Raw genomic sequence first — 18,070 nt, forward strand, 5'->3', positions numbered from 1 at the left:
CAGATACATGGCTCTTCACAGTACAACCACACTACAAACTTATGATGCTCTTATATTATATGATGCACTGCTGTAGATTAAAGTAGCCAACAGTAGATAAAGAAGTTCAAATGAGCTCAACCTTAAACATCTACAGCAGGAAAATGACTATCTGCCAAGTGCCACAAACTTCTTTTCTTTCCATCAGAGAATTGTATGGAGAGGTTGAACAACCCAGCAGCAGAGGTGGAGGAGGACCTGGAGAGACCTGCAGAAGACAGTTGGTCAAACATCTGAGAGGTGGTCTGCGGTTCATTACCTCAACAACCAAAAAACACACTGGCTTCAGGCATACCAAAGTATTTATGGGGAAAACCAATGAATCAGTCCTGAGGGGAGCTTGTACCAATTTTATGTTCACCTCTGGACCTCAGCTCTCTCTACTGGTGCGGGGGAGCCTCCTCCAGGGTGACAAGCTTAGAGCCAACAACAGACCCTGCCTTTTTAATGAGTTTATTCAGTCTGTTAGCGTCCATCGTTTTGATGCCCGCACCCCAGGACGCCACAGCGAAGAAGATGGTGCTCGCAACCATTTAACATACTGTGAGGGAATAGCACACAAGTTAATTCCTGTCTTTTTTGTGATTTGATTAAACAGTAAGCTCATCGTGGCCGACGACTCCCTCCCTCCCTCTGGTCGTACAGCGGGACTACTCTGTAGACTCTGTTTAGCCCTACCTGGTTCTGTTTAACCCAGGTGTCTTGATTAGCAGTTATTAGCCTGATTCTACCCGTGACTGGCCCTGTCTGGCTTTGTTTTATCTCTACAGACTATCTGGCTCTGTTAAGCCCTGGTTGGCCCTGGCCTGGTATTTTAAGCTCTGACGGTCCGGTCCTGTTCTGTTTTGCCCTGTTGCCCTTCATTTGAGTCTTTGAATCCCTGTTCCCACTAGCTTTGCTTAGCCTCTATTGACTGTCTGGCTGTGTTTAACACCATTTGGTCCTGTCTGGCTCTGTTCAGCCCAGTTGGGCCCTGCCTGGCTTTGTGGCCGACATTCTTTTAAGCCACACACTAAAAAGCTGCAGAATTAGAGGAGGAGGAGGAGGAATCCCTGACATTTCTATTGGCCGTGGAGTTCTTCAGGCTCACTGTGATTGGCTGGCGGACAGTGAGCAGGGAATCCCTCAGGGCTCTCTGTCTTTGTCTCAGATTAAAAACACAAACAGTTCAGTCAGGCCTCGCTGCTCCAGGTAGCCCTCCAGACTAGGACTAAATTCACAGCCCGGCCTGCTGTCCTGCAGCAGAGAGCAACACTACAGCTGCTGTTTTCCAGGCCATAAATCTCCCTGCTGCTACATGGTCTACAGCTGTCACATAGAAGGTACCTGTAATATTTAGCAAAGCAGGGTGAATCACTGCTCTGCTGAGTCAAAACAGAGGTGAATGAGTGAACTGGAATTTCACTGGAAGAGGGAAAGTGTTGGGAAACTTATCAGTTTCTCTTCAGGGGCGAAATGAGGTAGTTGAAGAAACCTGCTGAGTTCATGTTGCAGAGGGTGGAGAAGGAGAGCTGGCAACAGGACGAATCAGGAGGGAAGAGTGGAGGAAAAAAATACAACAGTAGAAGAAGCAGGGGTCCAGAGCTGAGGAGGAGAAAGGTGAGTTTTGTTGTCTAGTTTATTAAGGGGAAAGAAAAGTGAAGTGTTGAACCAAGTGGAAAAGAGAAGAGACGCTGCAGTGAGAGTCAAAAGTAGAGAAGCTGATGTTTGTCACTCAGCAGGAATGAGATGAAAGTCTAGACGGTTAAATTGCAGTGGGCTGTGGAGAGCCGGCGGAGCAGAGCGGCGGCAGGAGCGACGGTGGGCGGGGAGAGAGGAAGTGTGGTCGACAGGAGAGGAATTTAAAGTCCCATTGTTCTGGAAGAGCGGAGGCAGAGAGAGCTGAGGAGTCAAACCACCGACAGACGCTGGACAACATGGACGTGAGCTCAGCCATGGAGAAGGTAGGACAGAAACATTGACAGAAACATTTACATCTGTACATCTGGAGTTGTTTTTAATAGATACAGATTATCAACAGTAATGAGGAGGTCAAAGGTCAGAGGGTCAAACAGTCTCATGAGATGAAGCCTCGTCTGTTGATGGATCTGGAGAAACTCTTGGAGTCTGAGTTCAAGTGAACTTTATTGTCATTTTACATACAGCATAGAGACAAAATATCAGAGAGCTTAAAGTTTGAAAGATGATCTGACAAAACACCCAGAAACTTCCCACATTTCTCCTCTGTTAGAGTAAACAGCAATTTTGTTTCACCTCGTTATTCATTAAGTTAATTTTTATAAGAGAGATAGGCAACACAGAAGCTGTAGTAGCGCTCCTTAGAAACAGTAAACCTAATGTTTTATATCTATTTTGTAATATTTTGATTCAGGATTTCTCTACATGAGTTCATGGATCATATAGGCTACATGAGCAATAACTGGCCTTGTTTGTCGGTGGAGGTGCCATGTTAATGGCTGTACAGACGTCTAACATACTTGTTTTATAATGGAGTTTTATAGGGAAAATGCCATTTGGCTCAAATTGGCAGAAAGGCTGAGTGACGCCTCAATTTCCAGCCTTTCTTGTTACATGCACTTTTCTAGGTGGCTCGCTAGCTTTGTAGCAGGACGGTGTCTCAATTTTTTCTCAGAACACCTGTTCTGTTCGGTCATGAGATTTAAATGTTAGCAACGTCAGAACATATTCGGAGAAGTTGTTTCCATCTCCCATTAAGAACATCAACTCTTTTAAAAAAAATTACTCATGTGAGTGTAAATCTTTTTTTGCGAAATTGAGAAAATTTCTCTGAATTTTGCTGCTTCCATCGACTTTTTCTAATGCGATACTTCAAAATGCACACAGAAATACACTGATGAAATTGAGACTAATGAGCTCAACAACTGAAAGTTATAATCCTTAAGATTTTCCTAAAATCACACCACATTATTGCAGTTTTTTCCAGTAGTAGCCCCTCAGTGTATTTCAATTCATAATACTTGATTTGGTTCCTCAAGGGACAATTTCAGACTATTTGTAAACTCAAATACACAAACAATTAACTGCACACGTTAAAACAATCTAAAACACAAATATGATTATGTAAGAAAGGAGTTGCATTCTGTAATTGCCTCTCTGCATAGTAGTTTCATTGTGGAGTCCAACTTTGCTGTGTGGGATTGAATTGCGTAACCTGTTACAGAGAGGATTCTCAGGAAATTATGCATGAACGTCCTGGAAGTGATGTGGAAGACATGAGTTATGTGTCGGATGCCTTTTGTTATCTCTTCCTCAGGTTTCATTGAAACAACATGAGTCCAAGGTTGCTCTCAACTCAGAGCAAATTTGTAGATAAAGCAAAGAATGTTATTTTGACAAAACTCCAAACGACCACTGGACTCTTTGGCACAAACTGATCGACTGTATTCATAATAGTCCTTTTGATCTGAGGAACTCTGCGGAAGAAAATGCGTCTCGGCTGCCAAATTGTTTTCCATAGCTGAACAGTTTTTAAAATATTTTGGAAAAGTCTTGCTGTTCACACGTGGTGAAGGTACGATCAATCAAAATGGTAAAGAAGTTAAATGATCTACTCGAGCCAAATGAATTAGTTCAAAAAATAGATGAGACTAAAGTTGATGCGGACATTCTGCTAAAAAGGAAATGTGTTGCTAGAATAAATAGTGCAACAGTTAAAGAGAGTGATGGCAGGTTGGAGACTTTTTTGCCTTTCCGTATCATTATATAAATTACATAGTGTAATGGCTAAAGAAAAATGACACCATCATTAGATCGGTTCCCTGTAAACTTCCCTTTCGCTCTGCAATTTTATCAGCCACCAGGCTCAAAATCTCCACGGAAAGTGAAGGTTGACTGGCGGTCCATTCAAACGGCTGGAGGTTTCTAATTCAGTCAGTGGAGGTAATCCATGACCACGAGGACCTGATCCCCCCCGCTGGGCCTGTTTTGGCAACTGTGTACAGTTTGTCTCCCACAGATCCCTCCTGTAATTGTCCATCCAGAGGTCACATCAGTCTGAGGCGGATAACCTGACGGATCAGTGTCACCTGTCCGGGGTTTGATCCCCCCCCCACCCTCCTTTATATCCCTGAGCTGGAAAAACTGCCATCACCAGGACGGAAATAACCCCCATCACACACACAAACACACACACAATGTGTGTGGGGGTGTATCTCTGTAACCAAAATACAAACAAAACAAAACAACAACTCTTATCTAAGATCAAATTAAATAACGCCGCAACTAACGATTATTTACGCCTGTAAGTGAAAAATATTTCCTGAAGCCCGAGGTGATGTCATGAAATTGTCTGTAAAAAATATAACATTTATTATCACACAAGAAGAAGAAAAGCAGCATATTCTCACAAATGACAAGCTGGACCTGCAGAGTGTTTGATATTTTTATTTAAAGGTCCAGTGTCAGGGAAGAAAATCTTTATCCATTGAATCTCTGCAGTGAAAAGATCTATTTAAATACAAAAAAAAAAAAATTAACGGTCACTATAATCTTTCATCCAGTCATAATTTGCTCTTCTGTAAATACTAGATAATTTGTGGCATATTGTCTGATTTTGTTGTCAACAGAGAACAACAGGAAATATTTAAGATGCCATGTGACAAAGTTCTGAACTCATCATGTTAACTGCAGCAGGTCGACTCGCTGCCTCCTTGACCTCCAGCTCCTTATCTGACATCGTTTCCTGCAGTTTCCCCTTCACATACTCGACATGTTTAGAATTACTCAGCCAGGCTGAGCCGAGTCCAATCCAACTACGACATACTCGCCTTATCTGACTACTAAATATAGAGCTGCCGCTTTTTCCCTCTTTCTGAAAAAATGCATTTCTAGTTTGACTCATTTGGTAGACGCTCTTATTCAGACCAGCTAATAATACTGAACTGCTCAGTATTTGTGGTTAAGATAACTCCATCGGACCACTTGAGGGTCTGTTTCTTTACTGAAGAGAAGGCAAGGAAATATTTTACTTGCATCAGGCTGAGGATCCGACATAAAACAGCCAAAATATGACGGCTGAAACGATTATTATGGATGGATTATTATGGATGTGGGAAGGGAGTGAAGAGAGTGAAGTGAGTGAACATTAAGACGATTTAGATGATTGGCTGTAAACACTCTTCCTGGAACTTTCTCATTTCTTTCAATAGCAACACGAAATAAAGCCGACTGAATAAACATCCACATCAGCCACACTTTATCGTGTTACGTCAGCTTACCTTTTTTTTTAACGTTGATGTGCTTGCCTGCATGTTTTCGTAGCTGCTCTTCTGAACAAGAGATATTTTATCACATGATGCCACTTTTCATTACAGACTTCACAACTGACAAACTGCCCTGTTTTGTCTTGATTGACAAAGACTTTGAATTGTCATGATCTCGGTTTTCTAACCACACGTTTTCAGTTCACTTCATTCTTGTGTTGAGGCATGTGTGTTCATGTTTGTTAAAAGGAACTGGGACTCCCTGGTGACCCTGTGGTTAAGGTGCTTCCCGTCATCCCTCTACCATTTTTCCAGTAAAAGCATTAAATGGCCGAAAAAATTATGATAGAGGAAATTTAGAAAACCAATTTCGCTTTATGTGCAACCACAAGGAAACGCTGCAAAAGTTTGTCAGCGTAACTTGTTGGAGTTTTCACACAGATTCACATTCGATTGTCACAACACAAACACATCACGACCTGCATCTTATCAGCCGTGTCATGACTGGTTGCAGGTTGAGTAAGTAATTGAGTCACGTCTGCTCTTTCTGTGACTCACAAGCTTTTCCCAGCAGAGTCACAGCGACACACTGTTAGACAAACTGGTGACAAACAAAAAGAAAATTACACTTTTTTTTTTTGCTACAATGAGCAAAGATGTGAAGCTCATTACCAGCAGCAGGTAGTTAAATTAAGTGGAATGTTCCTTTAAAGTTGACTTCAGAAAGGTGTGTCTCTGATGACATCACGTATTGAGCCAGTTCTGGTGGCTGTTAGCTGGTGTCAACTCAGTAACATAACAATGAAAACACACAGACTGTCAGTCAGTGTATTCCAGAGGGATGTAATGAAGTCTTGTTCTTCGTCAGCTGTTTCTGTTTCTGGCCGTCAGCGCCGTGACCTTTTCAACACGGACCAATCAACAGCCTCTTCACTGTCACACACACACACTCCGTCTCTCTCTTCACACCTCTAAATACACTCATCTGTCCTCTATCACAGCTAATGACTCCCCCTGTTAACATCTGATGTGTCACACAGGCTCTCCCTCTGAGAATTGAGCCTGTTGGTAACGTAAAAATGATGTGAGCAACAATGCAACAGTCAACACAAGCTGACGTTTCCCTGTATGATTGTGTATAGAAAAATGTGTGTTTAAAAGAAAACACCCTATATGGCCAGGTGTATGTGGACACTGCATCCAGCCACTGGTCTGGGTCTGTTTTCCTTGTTTGGGTCCTTAAAATCTCTCTTTTCTGTTCAATAAATGTAAAGCCTGCTAACTTAGCTTAGCACAAAGGCTGGAAACAAGGGGAAACAGCTAGCCTGCTGTTTCTATCTTCCAGCAACTGAAGCTCACTTATTGTCCCTTTACATCTTATTCGTTTAATCTGTACAAGAGGATTTATTTTTAGTTTTACTGGGGATTATGGGGATATGTGCCAGAGCAGAGAGAGGCACTGAGACGAGGCATAAAGTCACATCTCATCCCATCCCAAGTCCTACACAAAGAAAGTCCAGCAGCATCAAACAACTAAACATCATCCACAGGCTTGTATAGCAAACTGAGAGAGACGGGGAGGTCTCATTTTTCATGTCACGTTAAAATCTTGCATATGGACAATAAAAAAGTGATTAATAACATGTTAATTGCTACGAATTGTTACACAGAGCCCCTCTTACAGTGATATGTTAGACAACAGAGTTCGGCCAGTGCAAGGTTGTTTGGGGACGTTCCTCTCCTGTTTCAAAATGACAAAGCGTCCATACACAACGCCAGGTCCATAAAGAAATAGATGTCCCAGTTTGGTGTGGATGATCTTGACTGTTCTGCACAGAGCTCTGACCTCAACCCCATCCAACACCTTTGGGATGAGCTGGAATGGGGACTGTGAGCCGGACCTGATCACCCATCATCAGAGTTGGACTTCACTAATGCTCTTATGGCCGAAGAGAAGCACATCCCTGCAGCTAAATCATCATTTTGGCAAAGCTTGTGTCTCTCTCTCTCTATATATATAGTATATTACGTGTATGAATTTCAGTCGAGATGTGCTTGTTTAATACCCGGTGACAGATGGACAGGTGGACAGTCCGTCTCTCTGTGAAACAAATACCAGCGGGTTGTTTTAGCAGAACAGTCGTCATGTTTCCTGCCAGAAGGTTTAAAAACAGTCACACACACACACACACATACACAAATCTCAGGTCGATTAGAAGCAGACAAATTGCCAAATTAAACTTTACCTTTATTGACTTTGGAAACAATATTTTCTTCTTCTTCTTCTTCTTCTTCTTCTTCTTCTTCTTCTTCAGCAGAAACAGCGGTTCAGTAATGTGAGTTTAACGTACGCTAAGTCAGAACTTCTTTGGAGAAGGTGTTTCCACCTCTCATTAAGTCAAAAGCCACCTAAGGCGAGCATCAAAACTTTAATTGGGAAATTGAGGGAGTTTTTACAAATTCTGGTGTTTCAATCAACCTATTATGCAAGCCAAGTAAAAGTATGGAAGAGGATTGTTGGCACGTCGTGTTGAAAGGGGGAATGTTGAGGCAAAGTAAGGACGAAGAGGAGCGGAGCGGAAAAGAAAACAGAGTGAGACAGCTGAAACAGATAAAAGAGGAGAAAAGACTAAAAGTTTGTAGAGCCGAGGGGGAGGAGATGAGGAATTGAGTGTTTGGACGACAGATAAGAGTGTTTGTCAGTACTGTAATGATGATGTCACTGGGTGGGCCAATGAGATCATCCACCCTGCACGTGTGGTGCGAGTATGTGCGTTCACTCCCTTCTCGTCCTCCCACAGAGAAGAGTTCAAAACAACAACTCTTCTATCTCGTCCGACACTTCTTCACATGTCTGAATGATCTTCATCACTTCAGGCTCGGTGTCGTACGAATGTAATAATTGGGTGTTGTTTTTTTCTAGATCAGATCGTTGCAAATTTCTTTTTTCCTCCAACAAACTGCTGTCACACCTGTTCAGCTCGGTTTTGGCTCAGTTCTTTGAGGTTAAACTTAAACTTTCACCCACATCTCATCAGCAGGTTTCTTGGTTAAACTTAGCTAGAAGTCAAGATTATTTAAAGGTCAAGAATGAACTTTCACACTCAGTTTGTGGTTCATGATTTAATCAGGAATTCATTTGCTATGATGTCAAAAAAAGGTTTTATATTTCAAGCCAACACTGGTTCCTCATCAGGTACAGAGGACCTGAACAGGCTCAGGTCTGTCTGTTATTGAAGAAACCAGAGAGTGGTCCAACATGTCTAGAAACGTTTCTGACTTCCTTTATTTGTCTGTGGCACTCAGCCCCAAGACCACTTCTTCAAACTAAACACACATTTAAAGATGAGTCACAAATATAAAGTTTCATTTCTGAAACTAAATCGGACCGCACCTCACAGGATGAGAGTTTTATAAATGAAATGAATGTATGAAATCATTGTGTTCTTGCTGTTTTTTCACACACAGATGTCAGTAAAGCAGAGTGCGGGAGGTGCAGCAGTGTGTCTCGTTTGTGACGGGAGCTGCTCTGGATTCCAGCCACATTCTTGGAGGTACAACCTATCGCTTTTTTTTTTTTTTGGTACCGTTTCTTTTTCCTGATAAATGAAAGGAAAAAACAGGGACAGGAATGAGAAGAAAAAGGACGGAAAGTGCTGAATACAGTCCTCGTGGTTTCTCCACTTCTCCCTCTCTCCTTCTCGGCTCTTAAAGGAACATGTTAGTGGTTTTGCTTATTTTGGCCAATTGACTGAAGGCACTGGCTGAAGATGAGAAGATGAGCAGTGCAATGAAACGATTTCTATTTTAATCTTATAATAAACATTAACAGACGGCTTTTACTGCTCACACACTTTCCAAAACTCAAAATTTTACCAACCCAATTAAGTTAAAGCAAGCTGGTCATGTGACATTCATTACTTTGATGTCTCATTACTGGATGCCTTCTTTGTCTCCTCCTGTTCTTCTTGACCTATCTGCTGTGCAGGAAAGCCTGCATCACCTGCGGCTGCAGCACGGCCGACCACGCTCCTGGAGGCGACGTTGAAGATGACCAGCGAATGGGACGCCTGCTCGCAGACTCGCCCTGCGGCCATTTGACGGCGAAGGTTAAAGGAGGCGGCGGCCTTCGCATGTACAAGAGGAACCGCATGATCGTGACCAATCCGGTGGTGTCGCGTAAAGACCCGACCTTCAACACCACCACGTATGATTGGGCGCCGCCCGGCCTCAACCAGACACTGGTGAGGATCAGTGTGAAGTACAGGAGGTTGGTTGTTCGTATGAAGCTGCAGTCTGTTGGTCTGTGTCAGCATAAAAAGTCACATTTTACTGACCAGCTATGCTGCTGAGTTCTGATGACACAATGTCGGGTTAGTCTGACTCATGGGATGTAGGTTTATGGTATGAACCAGCCATTGGATGCCGGTATCAGGCTGCATTCTCCTCCTTCCTCTTGAAAAACGAACTCCCATCCTGAAGGTTGACCGCTGGGATTTGACACTTTACTCATCAGTTATTACGGTTTAGTTTCTGCAGCCCTCTCTGCATGTTGAGCAGTCTGTAGCGTCTGGTTTCCATTAAGTGAAACTCAAGTATGTTTCAGGTTTCACAACCTACAATTATCAGGATGACAGTGATTACTGAGCCCTGCAGTGCGGCAGCAGAGTCACGGGGGACATTACTGTGGTTGAACTTGTAGAGACAGATCCAACGCTGGGACTGCTCTCCAGATCTTCAGCATGTTGTTTGTTTCATCTGACAGTTATTTATTGTGCTGTGAAATGATTGCTGCAACATGTAGAGTGTGCTGGTGCAGCTGCAGGCTGTTTGTCACTGTCTTACTCTGGTGAAGTCATCTGACAACACAGATGTGTCACTAACAACACCTGGACAGAGTGACGACAGCTAAAACAGACTCTTCTGTTATCAAGCTTAGCTACAGGCAGGCAAGCACATGTCTGATGTATATTTCAGAAGCCCATCCGCAATGTAAGACCAGCGTTTTCTGAATTATGTACTTTAAACTGCTGTAATAGTCATAAATTACTTGCAAAAGTTTTTAAAAGTAATATGCCCCTGATCCTCCTCAGGCCATGCAGTACATGGAGCTCATGCCAGAGAGTCAACGTCCGGTGTCGGGGACAGTCGGAGCATTAGAGCGTCGCAGGCAGCTCTTCAGTCAGCTCCCCGTCTACGATCAGGACCCCATGAAGTGTCAGAGCCTCGCCAGTGAGGAGGAGGTAGGCAACAACTGATTTATCACTTAAGTCGTGTTTATGTGATGGAAAAGACTAATGCAACAATATTTATCTGTTATAAGTTGACATTAATCTTTTATTTCTCCTACGTCTTCTTGCAGATCTCCTCTATGCTGCTGTTCGTGAAGCAATACAAACAGGAGGTGCTGGGAGTCGGGGAGGTGGCCTTACCTGGTGAGGGCGGAGCTCTGAGGGAAGCAGCCATTCAGAGGACAGCAAAGGAGGCAAAGGACCGCAGCAACAGCAACAAGAAGGAGGCTCTGGACCACCAGGACCACGGCTCGACCAACCTCAGCACTGCTGCCGCTGCTGGTTCCACTAACGGAACAAATGACAGCGCGAAGACTGAATATGTAAGAACTTCAGACTCCTTAACGTCTCCCTGAATAAACTACCAGTCCCACCTGCCTTTACCTGTTTTTGTCAGAAAATATACTTCATACAAATTATGTAACACTGAAAGTTCCCCTAAAATGCCTCACTGTATTATTTCAGTAGTTTGGTACATGACCCTCTTTCATTTTCATCCTCTGTCCTCCAGCGGTGTACTGGTTGCCAAGGTGAGGTTGCCAAGGACACTCCAGCTGTTCATGCTGAGCGTGCAGGTTACCATAGCGCCCTGTGGCACTCCACCTGCTTCAGATGTTCAGAGTGTGGCCAGGGATTGGTGGACCTGGTCTACTTCTGGTCCAATCAGAAGCTGTTCTGCGGAAGACACTACTGTCAGTCGGTCTGGCCGCGATGCTCGGGCTGTGATGAGGTGAGATGACATCACTTCCTGGAGACACGATTAATATCAGAACCAGATCGACTCTAAGGGGATAAAATTGTGAACAGACATTGTTGAGTCGTACGGATTTTTGTGCTCCTCTGATTATATTTAGTTTGGAGAAGTAACCACAAACACTGAATAATGTTTATCTGTAGTGGTTGATTTAATTATCTCCTCTCTGTCCTCCCTTTTGTCCCCTATCCGTTTTTTTTCCCTCAGCTGATCTTCTGCCAGTCTTTTCACTCGACAAAAGATGGACGGACGTGGCATCAACATCATTACTGCTGCTGGAAGTGTGGCCAGAGCCTGGATACACCCTGTCAGCACTGAGACACACAATGTACAACTCAACACAATGTGGTTTTAAGACGTTTAAGCGCAGCAGAGACAGTGAAGACAAAAATATTATTACAGTACATATTGACAGTGAATGGTTGGTTAGCCTGTTTTATATAAAAACAAAAGAACTAAGTACCAGATAAATAATAGCAAACAAGTAGAGCTTAAAACCTTTAAATTATGTGTTTGGTTGACGTTTAATATTCACAATACTGAATCTTACAAAGAGAGAACGTCCAGTTGATATATTGATGTTTAAAATACTTAAGCCATCTAGCTGGCATCGAAGTACTCAAGGACTTGTTGAGTTGAGCCTACTGGTGTTTCAAGTACTTGATGAAATGTTTAGTTGACACAAAAGTGTTTAAAGTACTTAAAGAATCATTTGTTTGATTTAGTAGCACTTAAAGTACTGACAGTGACTGGAGCCAGATGTGTTGGTTTCATCCTGCAGTGGTTCAGACACAAACTGCAGTTTACAGGACGAAGAGCCGGACCCGACCGATTAGGAAACAAATGAGTCGATGATAAAAAAAAGAAGAGAGAAATAAATGCTTCTGTAAACACAAAAACTCTTAATTCAAGGTCCCCCTTGAACCTTGAACCAGGTTTCAGAGCTTTCAACCAGTCTGCATCAGCAGTTATTACAGAAGTGATGATGTTCAAAGTCATATTTCACAGTTATTTGTTATTTTCTGTCACATGTCGGGTCAAGAGTCGAGCTTGAAACTACATTCTTGACCTTGTTTGATAAAACAGCCTCCACTCGTGGTACTAGCTTGGGAGCTTTTTGCACCATCTTCATCATTGGGAACATTTTAAACATCTACCATGAAGGGACTGTCAAGCTCAATAATAGATTTTATTTATTTCACTCACGTCACAGGATTTATTTTGTCCTGGACAAAGAGTTTCTCAGCTTTTGGGATCCTCCCATGTAGAGTCCCAATGAAATACTGTATTAAGTTAAACTTTTGGGGTTATGAAAATATAGTACCCGGTCCATAAAGGGTCAAGAAACCCTGATATTGAAGCAAACACACAAAAACTGTCTTTTTTTTTGTTCTTTAAAACAGGTGAAATAACGAGCCAGTGCAGTGAGAGTATTTTAACACATTTTCAAATGGAAAACTTAGCTAGATGTGTGTTGAATTGGAATAAATTCTTAACATGTCAGGTTTGAATCTGTGCAGATTTCACTTGTTAACATTATTTTCAGGTGAAATAATCTAAAAACTGTTAAAAAAATGTACTTAAACCTCAGAGAACTGGACGAGCAGAAGGCTGGAAAAGGCATGTAACTATAGTAATTCATAGTCGGCTTGTTTCTTTATAGATAACTAGATTGTACAGTAGATTCTCTGTATTTTAATACCCGTTGAAGTTGGGTTGTGTTTCTGTTGTACGTATTTTACAAGTAGAAAGTATGTATTTGATGATCATCAGCCAAATATGTCATTTCATGTGTTATTTTAGGCAAACTACTACTATTTCACATTTAACCTCTTTAATGAACATGAATCTCTGCTGCTGCCAAACGCTGCTTTATGATGGTCTTGAAACTCTTTTGCATTTTGCTAACACTTTTCCGACTGCAGATTCACGGCTGCAAAATGATTGTTTGCCTTGTGCTAAAAATCCCTAAAAAGAAACTAAATAAAAGGCTCATTTGCTTTACTCTTTGTTCCATGAAATCAAATGTATCAATACAATCAGCCTGCATTGCATCAGCTAATATGAGCTTGTGTTTTTTTTTTTAATCCTTCAGTTACTTTTTGAATTGATTGCTGCTAGCAAGACGCTAATTCTTAATCTAGAAACAAGGAAAACATTATAGCTAGCAGTTTAGCTTAAATCTGTAGCATAGACAACAATTCTGCTCAATATGATGTCATCTGTGGAGGACAAGATGACAGCAGAATTAAGCAATATCAATAACAAGTTGAGTATTGATAGTAATTTCATGTCTGTGTGTCCAATATGACGTGCTTAGCCTAGTTTAACACAAAAACTGGAAGTGGGGGAAACTGCTAGCCTAGCCTAGCTTAGTCATGAGATGAATCTGTCGAGAGGAGATATTAAATTAATCTTTTGTCAGGTTAAGATGATAAACAAGGATTTTCTACAAAAAAATCTGCTCTGAAGGAAATTAGCCAAAGTTTTTTTATATATAATGTGCAGAAATGGAAAAAAAGACCAGAAACTGTCAGATTGACACGTTCAGGACCTTCCTGAGCAGCTGCCTGCCAGCCCGTATATAAAACTGTAACAACTCATATTTTAAAATAGGAAGTCTGATACTGCGTTTAAAGTTATTCAACATTCACGATGAGGAGTTACTGATTAAATGTTAAGGTCTACTATGAGTAAAAGAACAGCGTGCAGTAATCGTGCTTTGAAGGTAACCATCAGGTGTTTTTTTAATTGCATTGTGGGATAAAGCAAACAACACTAAAAAAAAAACTAATTACTGAATTCTACAGTGAACAGTGAACGATATATGTAAGACATATGTTCATGCTGTAAATCAGCAGTGATGGTGTTTAATATGACACGTTTTTAAAGTGATTATGTCTTCACCTGCAGGGATCAATGATAATCCCACAAAATCATCACAAATTCGAGGGAGTCGAGAGATTTTTCTGCCGATTGTGTTTTGAAAGCTGATTGGTTGAAATTAAAAGTTACCTCTGATTGAACTGCCTGTTGTCATTATTTAGAGAGCTGGGGGGAGATCAGTCTCACTCAGTGATCAGATACAAGTTTAATCTGTGAATATATCTTCACTAATTCATGTTTAACAGTTAAGCTGTGCCAACTATGCTTTGTCACAAATGATGACGTACAAATATATTAGATTTTAAAAAGTATACAATATCCAATAATATATAATGTAGTCGTGAGCACAAATATTTAAAAAATGACTGATCATATGAAGCCTATATCAATATTGTAATCATAGAAGATTTTGCCGGTTTCAGCAAAATCAATCAGCTGTTCCAGTTTCAGGTCCCGGTGAACTGAATCCGTCCAGCTGGAGCAAAACGTTTAACAGCTTTGAGTCAGAGCTCTTGTGTAAAGTCGGGAAAATTATAAGTTGGTCCTAAAACAAAGATCATAAACCTCTGCTGATGCTCTGTATGTGTGTGCTGACCTACTCCCAGCAGGAATGCGAGTTATTCCTGTGGTTTCTCAGCCAGCGTTCCTGAGCGGTTACGTCACCTCGCTGACCGTCTGACAGCCGCTTCCTGAACCATGAAAGAAAAGCCTGAAAAGGATATTTTTAGTCTGAGACAAATTTATTTGATTTGCAGTTTTATGGCCTTTAATAGCACCCAGCGTGACGAGGATGAGTTTACAGAGCATCTCAGAGAATAATTCAGCACTTCATCTGATTCTTCACGTGTATTATCCTCCACAAACACGTTTATGAACACATTAACTTTAGAGGAGTTGACTGTTTACTCATCACCACCTTCTAACCAAGCACTCTATCAGACCTGCTGTTGTGACACACAGACTTTCAGTGGTAATATCTTCACTTCATCCTCAGAGTAAATGTATGGAAACATCCTCTCAGTGAAGGTGTGTGTGAAGGTGTGTATGTGTGTGTTAGTGTCAGGATCAGAGAACGACAGCTTTCCTCCGGTCCAGTCCAGATGAACTCTGATCCTCTGGTGCTTCCTTTGTAGTACGAGATCAGTGTCTGGACCTGGTGGTGAGGATGTGAAGTATTGACCTTCTTCAAACCCTACTCCCCATAATCCAGATATTATGTTTACTTTCCTATGGACAGATGTTGATATCACACCCAGTTCCCAGTCAGTACTGTCTCTAACCTCAACATCCCAGCTGTGAGTCCCTGAGCCAAAGCCCTCAGAGCCGAGGACAATGCGAGAGTAGTCAAACCTCTCCGGGTTATCAGGAAGCTTCTGTTCCTCTCCAAGTCTCACACTGGTCAGATCTTCAGAGATGATGAGTTCTGGGTTGGCTGTGTTTGGATCCAGAATCACAGGAGTGTAGGAGACCATCTCCTTCATCTTGTTCCAGATGTTGAAGATCAGGTTGCCCAGGTGTTTGGCCACATCTATCAGAGCTCCTGAGACCAGCTGCGGATCATCCAGCAGGGGGCGCTGCTGGACTCTCTTCACTGCAGCCTTGTAGTTCTGCAGGAATGAGACGTCTTCAGCTCTCAGCTCTTCTTCTGTGGCTCTGATTGTGTCTGACAGAGCTGCTATCTCTCTGCTCAGAGCCTCAATCTCCTTCTTCATCATCGTACTCTTCTGCTCCTCTTCCTCCCTCAGAGCAGTGATCCTGGCCTCCTCTTCCTCTTGTAGAAACTGATGAAGCTTCTTAAACTGCTCTTTAATCTGACTCTCTGTGAGTCGGGCCTGGACCTTAATGTGTTCTGCTGTTTGATCAAAGTTTCCTTTAATTTCTTTGTAGACCTTCAGTTTGTCCTGTAAGGGCTTCAGGGACTTCTGGAGCTCCTCTTTGTGATCCTGTGCAGCTTCATCGATTGGTCTGAATCTGTGGTTGTTGTGTGTTTTTGAGTCTCTGCAGACAAGACACACTAGCTGCTGATGGTCCAGACAGAAGAGTTTGAGTTTCTCAGAGTGCAGACTGCAGACAGTCTCAGACCCGGCTGAAGCTCTCTGGTCTCTCTCCTGTAGGAAGGTCTCACACAGGTTCTTTATCACCAGACTAACAGGTGGTTGGGTTCTTGAAGATCTTCTCTTACAAACTGGACACTCGCGTGTTGGTTTGTCTCTCCACCAACTGTTCAGGCAGTCTTTACAGAAGCTGTGGGTGCATGACAGGACAACAGGATCTCTAAAGATGTCCTGACAGACCGGACAGCAGAGATCCTCCTCTGATCTGGAAGCCATGTCTTCTCTGAGTGGAGCTGAAAACACAGCAGACAGCACGTTAAAACAGGACGTCAGGTGTGTGTCCCCTCCCTGCTGTAGAGAGTTGCCTCAGTTACTTTCACTTTGAGTCTTTGTGTGTTTTTCCAGTCAGCAGCAGGCTGAAGCATTTCACTACTTCACTACTGCATTATTTAAATACTCCTACCTGTAACTGTCCTCTCTCAGCCGAAGTCAGAAACTTTGTAATGACGGTAAATCTCACTTTGTCTTTAGCTGTGTCTCCTCTCAGTCACATGTGAACAGAGGAAAACTGTTTCCTGTTTGACAACTTTCTTCTTCTTTCATGGTGTTTTGCATCAATATGTGTTGTATTGCTGCCACCTTCTGGATAATAACATGTTCACACTGAAAACTAAATTAACCCATTCAAGGTTCAAGGTTCTTTATTTGTCACATACACAGAGATTACAATAAAATGTACAGTGTAATTCACTTTAGGTGGATATCAGTTTATAGCTGGTCAGAAAAAAAGAAAATATTGATAAGATATAAAGATACAAATAAAATATTATATATGTATGCATGTATACACATACTATATACACAACATATACACTGAACATAAATACATTAGCACAATATACACTATACACAAAGTTGATCCCATTGACCTTCATCCACACTCAGAAATCTCAACCCTGAACCATGAAAGAAAAGCCTGAAAAGGATATTTTTAGTCTGAGACTAATTTATTTGATTTGATTCTTCATGTGTATTATCCTCCACAAACACGTTTATGAACACATTAACTTTAGAGAAGTTAACTGTTTACTCATCACCACCTTCTAACCAAGCACTCCATCAGACCTGCTGTTGTGACACACAGACTTTCAGTGGTAATATCTTCACTTCATCCTCAGAGTAAATGTATGGAAACATCCTCTCAGTGAAGGTGTGTGTGAAGGTGTGTATGTGTGTGTTAGTGTCAGGATCAGAGAACGACAGCTTTCCTCCGGTCCAGTCCAGATGAACTCTGATCCTCTGGGGCTTCCTTTGTAGTACGAGATCAGTGTCTGGACCTGGTGGTGAGCATGTGAAGTATTGATCTTCATCAAACCTTACTCCCCATAATCCAGATATTATGTTTACTTTCCTATGGGCAGATGGTGATATCACACCCAGTTCCCAGTCAGTACTGTCTCCAACCTCAACATCCCAGCTGTGAGTCCCTGAGCCAAAGCCCTCAGAGCCGAGGACCATGTGAGAGCAGTCAAACCTCTCTGGGTTATCAGGAAGCAAACTTCACCACGTGGTTTTTGTACCTAAACCTCAACACATTTCTTACAAATATTACCTTCAGATTACATATGAGCTGACTTTCATGTCAGATGGTATGAGAAAATAGTGTCTGAGTGCTAGTTTAGCGAGACTGTTCGAGATGGTTCCCGCCGTGTAAGTGGCAACAATATATATTTTTGACGAGACAGGACCATTTTTAGCTATTTTTGTTTTGGGCGACAGGAGCAGGGAAGCTAAAACTTCATCTTAACCCTAAGCAAGTGGTTT

General features: G+C 42.1%; 2 protein-coding genes across 5 annotated transcripts; one reads left to right on the forward strand and one right to left on the reverse strand.

Annotated features, from left to right (window-relative positions):
* The first annotated feature begins 191 nt into the window (after nucleotides 1-191).
* lmcd1 (LIM and cysteine-rich domains 1) lies at nucleotides 192-14,332 on the forward strand. 4 transcript variants are annotated; one of them, XM_084348631.1, is made up of 9 exons: nucleotides 192-1,361; nucleotides 1,488-1,638; nucleotides 1,795-1,982; nucleotides 8,730-8,815; nucleotides 9,250-9,505; nucleotides 10,355-10,504; nucleotides 10,624-10,875; nucleotides 11,064-11,282; nucleotides 11,514-14,332. In XM_084348631.1, exons 3-9 carry the CDS (start codon nucleotides 1,956-1,958, stop codon nucleotides 11,622-11,624), a joined length of 1,101 nt encoding a protein of 366 aa, XP_084204757.1. In that variant the 5' UTR covers nucleotides 192-1,361; nucleotides 1,488-1,638; nucleotides 1,795-1,955; the 3' UTR covers nucleotides 11,625-14,332. The 4 variants fall into 4 exon arrangements, with proteins under 4 accessions (XP_084204757.1, XP_084204758.1, XP_084204759.1 ...); XM_084348632.1 differs by having other exon boundaries at nucleotides 1,534-1,638; XM_084348633.1 differs by having other exon boundaries at nucleotides 192-279.
* A 587-nt stretch (nucleotides 14,333-14,919) lies between these two features.
* Nucleotides 14,920-16,809, reverse strand: LOC311254711 (nuclear factor 7, ovary-like). The gene is made up of 2 exons (XM_084348621.1): nucleotides 16,710-16,809; nucleotides 14,920-16,539 (listed from the first exon to the last, which is right to left on the reverse strand). Exon 2 carries the CDS (start codon nucleotides 16,520-16,522, stop codon nucleotides 15,128-15,130), a length of 1,395 nt encoding a protein of 464 aa, XP_084204747.1. The 5' UTR covers nucleotides 16,523-16,539; nucleotides 16,710-16,809; the 3' UTR covers nucleotides 14,920-15,127.
* Between the last annotated feature and the right edge of the window lie 1,261 nt (nucleotides 16,810-18,070).

The sequence above is a fragment of the Pagrus pagrus genome, assembly GCF_965226575.1.
Source record: "Pagrus pagrus genome assembly, chromosome: 3".
NCBI classification, from domain to species: domain Eukaryota; kingdom Metazoa; phylum Chordata; class Actinopteri; order Spariformes; family Sparidae; genus Pagrus; species Pagrus pagrus.